Source organism: Corvus cornix, chromosome 4, assembly GCF_000738735.6.
Source record: "Corvus cornix cornix isolate S_Up_H32 chromosome 4, ASM73873v5, whole genome shotgun sequence".
NCBI classification, from domain to species: domain Eukaryota; kingdom Metazoa; phylum Chordata; class Aves; order Passeriformes; family Corvidae; genus Corvus; species Corvus cornix.
In genome coordinates this window covers 43032665-43044898 of record NC_046334.1, presented here as the reverse complement: position 1 = coordinate 43044898, position 12234 = coordinate 43032665, and the positions used below count along the sequence as shown (strand labels likewise).

Sequence of the window (12234 nt, the reverse complement as noted above, 5' to 3'; positions counted from 1 at the left end):
CACCACCTGTATACAATTAAGAGGACTATTTTTTACTGGTTTATAATCTTAGATTGAGTGGGTTAAAAAAGAAAAAAAAAAAAAAACAGGTTTTACTGGGTATAGCTGGGTGTGTACTTGCCAAATTACAGTGCATTGTAGTGCAGTCATTCATAGTCAGGCTACCTTTGCAACTAGTTAGATTGCCACACTTGGTTAAAAAGCCCAGCACATAAACTACCAGAGCACTTCTGAATCTCTAATACAGTTACAGAATCTAGTTTCCAGTCATGGGTTTTGAACAGCAGCCTACAGACTAGATGAGAGATTCATGCCTGCCCTTGCTATTAACCAGTCTGAGTTTAATTAGCAGCTCAAGCAGTAGTCTCACCTTCAATTATGTCCTCCCCTTTCTAGAAACTACAGAGCTGTACTAAAATTAGGTTGAACAAAATATGTCCTGAAATAAGGGCTCATTCCCATTGGGATAGCATAGAGTTGCTTATCACAAGAGCATTGTACCTGTGCACTCTATTTTCTCCTCTTTCAAGTAATTTTAGTTGTATATTCGCAAAATACTGTTATATGACAAAATATAAATAATATTTCATACTGATTTTTCTAACAGCCCCATACCCTCCTAAACACACTCCTTTCAAGCTAAGATTTTAAAACTATGAGTTTTAACCTGCCTTTTTTTTTTTTGCCCCTGTATTAGCAATTTACAATTTAGACAGAATTGTATTTAGCACTGAAATACAGCTCTGTACCACCCTAAAAGCTGTGTCAGAAAGCACATTAAGTACAATAACCAGTTTCTTAAAATTAAGGTTAGTGGTAATATTCCAGTGAAAAATTCTCTTACCAGAGCTTGATGATAGAAGAGGTTCTTTGTGAGAAGGTGTTTTAATAGTGCTGATAGCTTTATTTTCACATCCTCTCTTCAAGGTCGACACGGATGGCACCATTTTGACCTTGGGAGTTAATACACTTCGTAGTGGGACTGGGTCTCTCTTTGGTGTGTTTTTCCCTTGTGTTGTCCCATCTTTCACAGAAGGCATCTGTTTTAAGAAAAAAACAGAAACCAAAAAGCCAACAATACAACCCGCACACCACCACTGTGAGAAACGAAAGATCTCCCTCTGCAGCATCTGTAATGAAATACTGACCACCCAAGTAGGAAACACGCTTAGTTAGTCTCTATACCATTGTCCACATCTGCAGTTCAGAACCTCAAGAACCATCTCCTGAATGGCCTCCAGCAACACAAACCTATTAGTTTGAAGCTAATCACCAGTAATGACCAACACACTAAAAAGAGGTTACAGAGGTCATTTTATATCAGAATTTCTTCCTCTTCCTCCCCGAACTCTAATTAAGCCACTCAATTACATGACTACACCTAATCTCAAGATCTTAACCAACAAAGTACACATGTTAATGCCCTGAGAATTTAGTTGTCCTGTACTACCTGAAATGTCACAGCCCTTGTAATAGTTTCCTGGTCTAGGTCTTATGTCAGAACAGCTTAAACTCCTTCACATTGAGGTGCCATAGATAAAACACAAGTGCAGGAGTGGACCCCAGGACAGCTTTAAAATAACTGGTTTATATGTGTGAAACATCTATGTTTCAGAATTCTTCCTCCAGTTTATACATGCATTAGTTCACAGCCACTCCTGTCTAGCCTATGAAGACACACATTACAGTTCAGCTCTTCATGTGCTTTTCTGTGACTCAAGCTGCAATTCGGTTGGAGTACCACACTTTCCACTTTGGACTCCAATCCTCATCTTCATTTTCAGATGTTAATCTATACTTTTCAGAAGACCACTTCTTAAATTTAATCCAGCTGATTTGTCTACTGCACATTTTATAGAAATGTCTCTATTTTTTCTCCAGGTACAAGCAGAATAATTAAAATCACAAAGATTTCCATTTTGGCAATGGGATGAATTAAAAGCATTCTCTCCAACCCTTGATACCAAAAGTAAGGACTGATAAAGAACCCAAACTCTTAAACACTTCAGAATTAAAAGACCATCCTAGCTTTCAAGTTAAATTATTATTCTAATAAATATATTACTTAATAATTTCTTGTGCAATGTTTCAAAAATGTTCTAAGTAGCTTCCCCCATATAGTGAGCTTTACTGGAATGTTTCTGGCAAATTCGTAGAGCCTGTCAAAAATTCAGACAATGACAGTTTTAGCAGCAACAGCTGCTGCTCCCATTTCACCAATTTAACGTAAGCTGTTGAACCCACAAGCCAGCAACACGAGAGACTCCATATAGCACCAAGACTCCAATTCTGTGTCCCTACCACACCTCCTGAAATCCTGGTCAACCCAACCCCAACACTCTTCCCTTCTTTCCCACTGTTCCTTTTCTTTTAACCTTCTTTCAGTGTATTTGAAAGCAGCACGTTTCTCCTGACAGGCAGCTGACTCATCCCAAAATATTTCCCAACCAACCAGCACATGCATACCTCCCGGCCAGGAAGTTTGCACCTTCCAGCTGGCTGACTGCCTAAAACCAGGTATATGCCCTCTGCATGAGAAATATTTCCTGACTACTCCTACCTATTCTAATGAGTCCCAGCTCTACTTTAAACAAATAAACTCCTAAATTATACAAAGCAGACAGTGAAATTAAGATGTTAAAAATAAAATGTTTCACCAACTTATTGGTCGTCAGGTTTTCTGTGACTTAATGTTACTGTTAATATATGCACAACATTTACATAACTAATTTTAAAAAGTCTACTTTAGTTCTAAAGCAGATTTTGAAAGAAAATACCGAAAACAGCAATTTACCTCTAATGTCTATTTAAAGTTACAGCACCACTAGAATTATCTTGAAAAAATGTATATTAAAATCTGTATTTAGAAAACCTCATGAAGTTTTGCTAGGCAATTTTATGAGGTTGACTAAATTAAGATTTGGTTGCTTTTATTAGAAATCTTAGAAACGGTATTGTCTTAAAAAGACTTTACTAAAAAAAAATTATATTATGGAATAAGACGAAAGTGGAGACACTAAATTGTAGTTGAGGCCAACTGCAACCGATCTGTAAAACAACACTTTTTCACTGTCTGTACTAGGGAGAGACTCCACTCAGAAATCAACACTACAGCAACATTTGTAGACACCAAACCCATTCCACAATTACCACACTGTGCAAAAATGAATTTCCTTTTTGCAAATGTAAAAAACATACAAGTAAGTATAAAAGCAAAAAAACTTACCAAAGGAACAGAGTGCATATCAAATGTTTCATTTGCCATGTCTTTTGCTAATGTTGCTTCCAGAAGGACTCCCATGTTGCTGCTTTGCTCTTTTTCCCCTTTGGTCAGGTCGATGTTTTGAGCACAAGGTATCATTAAGGAGCTTGAACTTTCATTTAGCATCTCTTTCGAGTTCTCTCCAGATGCTGGAAGCACAGCAGAAACCAAGGAGCACGCCGAATGGGTAGCGCTTGCTTTGTCAATGTCTTGCAGACTTTGCTTTAACGCAGGTGTTTTTGAAGCCTTGTGGGAAGCATTTCTGGGATGTGTCGTGGCATGTACGACTTGGCTAGTGGAGAGGCGTTTGTTAACATGTAGCTTATGGGGCTTATTTACAGGCAATTCCACCTTAATATCTTTAGCTAGATCTACTGGTTTTTTCTGCACTTTTATAGAGGACAACTGCCTTGGGGAACCAACCCGTGAAGGTGAGGAGACAGATGATAGTTGATGGGACTGGGGAGACTGTTTTAATGCTGCACTGTCTCTTGGCTGTAGCACAGGTCTAGACACAACCTTTGGCTTAACATTTTTAAAATTAGGTTTGGGAAAACTAACAATCTCTGATTTCTTTGCTTTGGTTATTGTTGATGCAATAGAAGTCCTGCCCACTGGTTTTCTTGCAGTTTGATCTGAACTAGCTTTGAGCCCAGACCTTTTGTTACGCCCTCCTACAAAAGCTTCACTTGGTCTTAGTCTAGAAGACTTGCCTCGAAGTTCTTCCAAAGCTGAAGCAGAAAAAGTTCTATTTTTTGATTGCTCTTTAGGAGTTGAAGTACATAGAAACAAATCGCTTTCATCAGCTGTTGGACTGAAGACCACAAAAGTTGCTTCGCATTTCAGCTCAGGCATAACAGTCTTCTTTAATTTTGGTACACTGTAAGACACAGAAGGGATGTTGTGCATATCCTGAGGAGCAGCATTTCCAGAGATACTTTGTTCTTTGGTTAAGGGTTCACTAGTTTTGTTTGATACTTGTTCTACATCCATTTGATCTACTGGGAGAAGGTGCACACTATTTACAAGACCATCCATGCATGTTTTAGCATTGGAATTCCCAGTTCCATCATGGTCAGGAGTAATCTCCAAGGATTTCACTTGCTCATCCTCATTAGTATTAATGCATGGTGATAATGCATCTCGCTTATAAGGATCTATACATCCAGCAGGTAGTTCTACAACATTTGCTTCTGTTTCCTGTGATTCTTTATCAGTCTTGATACTGTTTTTTTGATATTGTTCAACACCTGCAGAGCTGAAATTAGGGGTTCTTTCTGAGCTGGTTCTATCAAATTTCTCTCTGATACATACTTCAGAAGAGATGAATGCTTCCCCCAGATGCATGTCATCATTTCGATCAGTTCCCAGAGTTCCACCTGTAACATTAGTAGCATCCAGTGTGCTCAGCTGGCAGCATGCCCTGTCATTTTTCAGGGACTGTATGTTCTGCTCTGTAGCAGGAGGAGTTTGTACAGACTTAGAGTCAGTCTGACTGTAAGGCACTGAGTGTTTGATACTCTGACTTTGCATTTTTGCCATACCAAAGTCACCTTTCAGTAAGTTTGTTGTTGCTTCCAAGCCACAGTTCAAAGGACACACACAGGTCTGTTCAGTCACAGAAGACCTGCATACAGCATCCGTATCTCCCAATGGAGCTCCTGTGCAGTTGTATTTACCAGGTGTCTTCTGCAGATCAAGTACTTCAATACACTGCTGTTTTAAAAGACTTCTGAAGTCACCCTTATTTTCAAAAATGGTATCACCTTCATACTCAGCCACTATATTTTGGTCAGTTGAATTACTGTGTATCTTGGTGGCACAAGTCTCTGAGGAAGGGGTAGCTCTGTCACATGCATAGTTATTCCCATTTTCATCCCTTATAAGTAAGGGAGATTTCAAGCCATTCTTTACTTTGTCATCGGACTTCCCAACATTCATTTTGAAAGCTAAATTTTAAACTGTTTTCATTTTATACTTCTTTAAAATCCCAGAGAATGCAGATTCTTCTGAACTTTGCAGAAAAAACAAACCCAACTGCTTTTCCCTGGAATGTGTCAATTGTCCTGAAAGATATTTAAAAAGTGGTTCTTTGTTTCCATGTTTCCCAAGAAGATTCAAATGTTCTGGAATTAAAAAGAAATTTTAAAAAATAAGCCAAACCAAGATTTTAAGACGGTAAGCATTCCTAAGCTCCTAGTCTTCAGACATCAGAGCAGCAACATAGAAGCAATACTCAGAATCCCAGCAAAGAAAAATTTCAGCCCTCATCCCTTGATGCAGAGCAGTAACAACCCCAGAGACTGGCTTTTCTCTGCACCGAAGGTCTTTTTCCTGCCTTTTGGGGCAGCAATGCATAGCAGAGGCAGCTGAAAATTTTCAAAGAGCTGTTTAAGACATCTGAGTTGAAATAAAGAGAGGAGAGGGAGGTTTGTAACCAGCTCTGGGGCTACACCAGTACACTGCCCCCACGCTGCTGGGGCAGCCAACTGGTAGATGCATGTGGGACCCCTCTAGAGTCAATGGAGAGCAATTCCATACCAGTGAACTGCCTCCATCTTCTATAAAGATGACACGAGATTAGCCAAATGAGGAAACAATGCCAGTGACCTCTCAGCAGAGCAGAGCCCTATATCGTCACCCAAAACCCTATGGAAAGGTGAAGGGGCAGGATTGACATGGAGAGATGATGGAGAACAACTGACCACACATGGGGTGGAGATGCACAAACAAAAAACAGTAAAGAAGAGCCCTTGCAACATATAGTGACAAGTTTCTAACAAGTGCTAAGACTGCACCCAAGTTACCAAAACCACAAGGACGTGAATGAGACAGAAGACCAAACTGTTCAAAGCAGCTGGATGACCTCTGTAGCACTCTGTATGAAAGGCTCCTAGTACCAGAAACGAGACCAGATGCAGGAAGAACTTCAGATTTATAAGATATGGTTGCAGTGGGTGGGGAATCTGCCAGAAGGTGGCTCACTTTCAGAGCAATAAAACCTGAATAGGTGGGCAGAAGTTCACTGGATCTGACATGGCAATCTGGCTGAAGATGCATTCATGGACAAAGGTCAGCTTCCCAACTGAAGAAAAAGAACAACTGCTGAACACCTTCACAGGTCTGGAATGACAGATTACACTCTCCAATCAAAGGAGCAGGAAGGAGGACACTTTTCATCAAAACCCATGAGCAAACAGGTCTGTGGTGTTTAAATAAAAATGCAGACATCAGAGTGGGGTGTCCTAAAACAAGGATACTGATGTAATAACATATTTGAAATCTGGTGCAGCAGGACATGTACATCAGGATTAAGTAGGTTTGGTGGGCAGAATAACTCATAATTCACATAAGAATTATATTAAAGTCTGAAATTATTTGACTGTTTCAACTATGGTGACAATAATGGATGCAATATAACAAGACGGTTGTTACAAGATCAGAAAAGATAATAATAAGGGATGTCTGGTATAACAATGTTGATTAAGCACATTGAAGAATAATTCTGTGATCATATTTTTGTAGAGGAATCAAAGACTGCCTTGGGAAACAAGTTTGTTCTGAGAAGAGAAGCAACTCTTGATTTGTTCTTTAACAAATAAGTTTAAATCCTCACAGAAACCATATAAGCCATCCTGGAAACCACAACAGGAGAAAGAAAAACTCTTATCCACAAATACTCTGGAAAGTGTAAAATGAAGCCAACACACTAACTAGTGAAAGGTAAGTTACTTTGTTCATTATTCAAAATTCACTTTTTTCCTTAAGCCTTACTTTCTTCAGCTGGAAGCACAGCTTAAGTAACTACATTCAAAATAAATCCTTTATCATACTAATGAAAAGTGTAAAGCTGCAGGGCCCATAAACAGTTTTGAGTGCAAAAGCAGCACCCAAAGTAAGACTAAGACTGTTCTAGAACTGCAAGAATTTGTCTGCTCACAGAGTGGCTTCTGGCCCACAGTCTGGTCTTTGCATAGTACTTTGAACATCTGACTCAGATTGAGGGTAAAAAGATCATGAAACAAGGAAACAAAAGCTACTGAGATCAGACACCACACCCTCCTCTGCCCCCCTCCCACCCCCAAGATGAAATGGCTTTTCTAGCTAAAAAATCTCCAGGTTCCTCAAGGCTGATCCAGATCTTTTGCCTACCCAGTATTATTCAATCCCTAAAGAAGCATAAACAATTGTAGTGCCCTCACTTTCATCTCCAATTAGGAAACTTAAGGCAGATTGAACAGTTCTTCCAAAAAAGTCTTCCCTGAGGGGAGGGCAAGAACCTGTTGTGAATAATTTTCCATTAGTTTAAGTCAATCACAGAACCAACTGCTGAGAAATATTTGCGAACTTTGCTTTCACTGTTGTTTTGACACATTAAAACTTGTTCCTACTTGTCTGGAGACTAGCCCTTAACACTGCTTGCTCACCTAGCCATGTGAAGATTCCATTTTGATTCAGCAGCAGCTCAGATCAAACCAGAAGTCTTACCTCTTTCAAGAGCTTTCTTTCTGCAGAAAATAGGCAACTTTAATATATCAAGACTTAGCAAGACTAAAATCCCAAGAATTTAAAGAATGGTGTATTACCTTACAGTATATGTAGCCAATAATGCCAAAATTTGAAACAACACAGGTAGCTAAGTAAACTTTGATTCAACTGATGCTGAAGAAGCTCCAAGAAAAATAAAAGTAGTTTTGATACTGTGTAGAGAAATGAGGAAGTACAGTAAAGTTGCACATACCAAGGTGTACATGTACATATATGTCTGTTTACTCAGTGCTCTGGACTTCCACATAACCAGAGAACACATAGAAATAAATTACTAATTCAATTATTTTTAAAGCAAATGTTCACTATAGTAATCAATACTTTCACGAACAAGTAGACCAGCTTCAAATACAGCTTCACATCCACACTTAGAGTACTGAAAGCATCCTGCATAAAAAGAGAGGTATTCCTAAGGATCAGCTATAGTATATAAAAATCTGTAACCTAAATGAACATTATTCCTTAAAGAACTGACATTCTGTAACTCTCCAAAGAACAGCATGTTCATTAAGCTTATGAAAAGACTTCTTGGTGATGAGAAATTCTTTAGTTTTAGATTTGCCATAGAAAGCTGAATGAAAAATTAACCTCAGCCCAGCATCTCCTCCATAGGGAGGGGTCAGTAGCAGACGCACGGACACAACGGTTGCCCTCACCAAGAACACACTGTTCCTGGCAACTAGTGTGACTTGAGGAATTCTCTAAACTAAATACTAATAAACTTGCTTTGACTTTGTCTTACATCAAGCATTATGCATGCCTGGCCTCCACAATACACTACAGTGCACTGCAAAACAGTTCAGCTGTTTTTGCCTTCAGTAAAGCTCAGCTTACCAAATTTCAGTTGTGTACCTCAAGTGCTTACACAGAGGAGAAAAAGCCTTCACTACCTGAGCTCTAAGTTTTCCCCTTCCTCAACTGATATAAGAGCTTGGGGTAAGAGCAGTACCACTTGGGGAAAAAAAGAAAAAAAAAAAAAGGAGAGAAGCTTGGCAAATATATTCTCCTAAAAAGAGGAGGGACTGGGTGCCAACAGGCCCAGATCCAGGAGAAGTACACTAGAACATACAGAACTGGGCTCACAGCAAGATCTTGTCACTTCTACTAACCAACAAGAGGTGTCCAGGAGTGTGCTGTTAAAGGGCAGGGGGACAGTCACTTGTTCAGTGCAAGCTAAACAGGAATCAAAATCAGATTAATTACAATAAATAATTCAACCCACAGGCTGACAAAGTACTACACGAATTCAAGTCAGTTTGTGTTAGTGTCACAATGCAGACAGTTATAATTTACACTTTTCCTGGTACTTCATCTGGAACTTGATTCTTTCAAGCAAATTATCATGGAGCACTTACTCATCAGCTATGTTTGTGAAGCCTGTATGAAGGGGGACATGGGATGGGGAATAAATCTGAAAGGAGAGGGTGTGCCCAGACATGCAGGGAGGCAGTCTACAAGTGCTCTAATTAACTGAACATGCTTTGATACCAGACAAAATGCAGCATCAGCATTCCAGCAGAAAACTGTACTACATGGTCATGATTACCACAGTCCCTAAAATTAAAAACCATACAAAGCATTTAATATGTTAACACATTACACTACAACCAGTTTACTTGAGCACATCCTGGAACACAACACAATCACAGAAGTATGATTTTTTCAGCATATACACCTGAAGGCAGAGATGGCATCATGTGGGAGGGAGTCTACAGCAACCAGCCATCCCTCCCAACACACCATTCCATAAGAAAGCACTAGGAAAACACACAATGGTTCAGGTAATGCTGCATTGACACAGAATTGCAAATTTCAGAGTCCTCTGTGCCGCCTCAGCAATGTCACACTCTAATGTAAACTAGTCCACAGCCAAGCTAATTCAAACTATTATAGAGAGGGTAAGTGAAGCTCCTACAACAACTCCACACAAACATTTACAACATTATAAGCACAATCTACTCCTTAAAGTGAATTACATTAAGTTCTCATATGCTCATGGCATTGTTTCCTTCAGAATACACAGTCAACAGTGAGTGTACTCTGAAGGTGATTATAAAAGAACAAGAAAACCCAACAAACTACCAAACCAAAACCAAAACCACCCCACAGGGTAGCTAAACAATATCTGTATACTTTAGTCAAAGACATTTTAGAAGTCAAAAACCACGTTAGACACTTGATACAGCAGAAATAACGTGCAAGTTACGTTTGCAAGCAATCACACAGGCATGTTTGACTGAAGGAGTACTATCACTTCCTAAGGCGTAAGCCATAGGTTTTGCCTTCTACTTAGCTATTTGCTAGCCTGTTTCAAGAATGAAACAGCAGCCTAACATAAAAGTTATAGTAAACAAGGAACATGAATTTTAATCAGTTACATCTTGGCTCTAAGATATGGAAGAAGTAAAGTAAAACGGCAGTTCTAGTGCAGAAAGCAGACATCCCGAAGTTGTGCAAGAGGTGTTGACTTTCCGTAAGATGTTCAAACCATAACACTACCATCAGACCACCCCAAAACTTGACAGCTGATCCTAACAAGTACATCAACCCTAGTAGTTTGTCCTAGTAGTGAGTAAATGGTTGTTTGAGACAGCAATGCTAGTGCTTTCCCCAAACTCACAGCCTCCAGTGATTCACTCCTCAGTGTGTTGGTTCAATGGAAAGTTTCAAAGGCTTTTAGACCTTTTTTTGCCTTGCCCATAGTCATTGCTTTCCTAAGAGGAAAAGTCCTTATCTATTTTATTACTTATAAACTCTAGCCATCCTTGTTGCCCTATCTTTAAGGATATTATCCTGTTCTCTCCATCTTCAATTTATGACTATTTGTTAGCACATAACACACAGAGATACTCCAACAGATTTATACAGTGTCTTGATAACACAGTTCTTCCTTTAATAACTGACAACTTTTGAATTTTATTGTAAGGTAAGTTTTAGGAGAACTCTGTATTCAGAAGTGGAAGACTGGTCCAGTGATTTTTTAAAAGAAGTAAATAAAGCCCATCCTTTACTTAAATAGCCAAGATACTTAATAACATTGTCTAGAAATGACATCCAGTACTTTGGGGATTTGGAGATACATGCAATCTCCTAGACCAGAGAGTTCTGCAAATGCACGTCTTTCCCTCCACCCTGTTTTACAGCAACTGCCACATAAATAACAGAGCTAACACACCAGCCAGTGACAAACACCAGCTATTAACACACTGCAAGTAAGCAAGTGTACTTTATCGTCTGAGACTGTGCATAATCAAACAAAACCAACGCTACCTATTTGAATGTGCAGATGAGAATAGCAATAAGCCCCTTGCTTGAACAGTCCAGCACACTCTTATGACTTAATCAGACTCTCATTCATAGCTTCATTAAGAGAGCATTCATTGCTAAAAGTGTCAGACCACTCACAAGGTTTTCAAAGCACAGTGTGCACATGGTCTGTTATATACTTAGTTACATACTGTTATATACTTAGTTATAATTTGTTTATCCATTGCCAACATAAACAAAGCCAGTGCATGGTTTTCCATAAGATCAATACTCAGCCTGTTCCTCTTTAGGAACTTGCAAGAATTCCATTAAATTCTTTCTTAGCGGTAAATTAGATGTTACCTTTTCAGAAAGATACTTTGGGGATTTTTTTTGCTATTTTATCACAACTAAATTATTTAGCAAAAGCGTATGTTACTGTTCAAGGAAGGATGAACTTTCAGGTCAAAATGAAAGTAAGGAGTTGGAACTTGGTAAAACAAACAGTACATTTATTGTGGCACTTCCTTGGAAGGTCAAGGTTCACATCCTTCTTTTTGAAAGACTTGACTGAATAGGTAAGCACAAACAGGCCTGAGACTGTCAGAGCCCGATGTTCAACAATCCTTATCAGTGTTCAAGTTATTTGAATAGATAGGGATTGCAAATCAGCTCACCTTCTCTGTTTCCTGTAATTCTGCTGAACTGATTTTGTCCACTGCTACCATTTAAAGGGTACATTCATAGATTTTGGTATCTTGAAGCTATGAAACAATGGGCCAGGATTATTCACAAGAATTTTCCCTCTAAGACTGAAATATTATCAGTGTAGGAAGAAAGGCAGAAATGTATTATGAAGAACAAAAACACTTTGTGAACTCCTGCTAGGTTTCTCCATCTGCTTACATAGACCAAATAAGGTTTGTGCTCTTCAAGAGTGCCCTTGAGTTTCAAGCTAGTCTTCAGACATCCAGCAATTTTCCTGACACCTCTCATCATATGCTCTTGATCATAATTTCTCATTCTTTGACAAAATTTCAGCCATCAGCACCCTTGCTGCCCATTTGCCTTTAAACCAACTTCAGTCAAAATAGAAGCTGTTCCAAACTAGCAGGTCAGTCCTCCCACCAACCTACTCTGCATTACATGTTTCTCTGCTTTTACAGAGCTGTCAAACC

General features: G+C 39.1%; 1 protein-coding gene across 4 annotated transcripts in view; it reads right to left on the bottom strand.

Moving 5' to 3' along the window:
- The window catches only part of MTUS1 (microtubule associated scaffold protein 1), a 121829-nt gene that overhangs the window by 83166 nt on the left and 26429 nt on the right, over positions 1-12234 (bottom strand). For all 4 annotated transcript variants that reach the window (XM_039551414.1, XM_039551416.1, XM_039551417.1 and 1 more), the window contains exons 2-3: positions 3227-5388; positions 845-1040 (exon numbers count right to left, since the gene is read on the bottom strand). In XM_039551414.1, coding sequence (XP_039407348.1) covers positions 845-1040; positions 3227-5203 — 2173 coding nt within the window. In that variant the 5' untranslated portion in view covers positions 5204-5388. The remainder of the gene's footprint in view (positions 1-844; positions 1041-3226; positions 5389-12234) is intronic.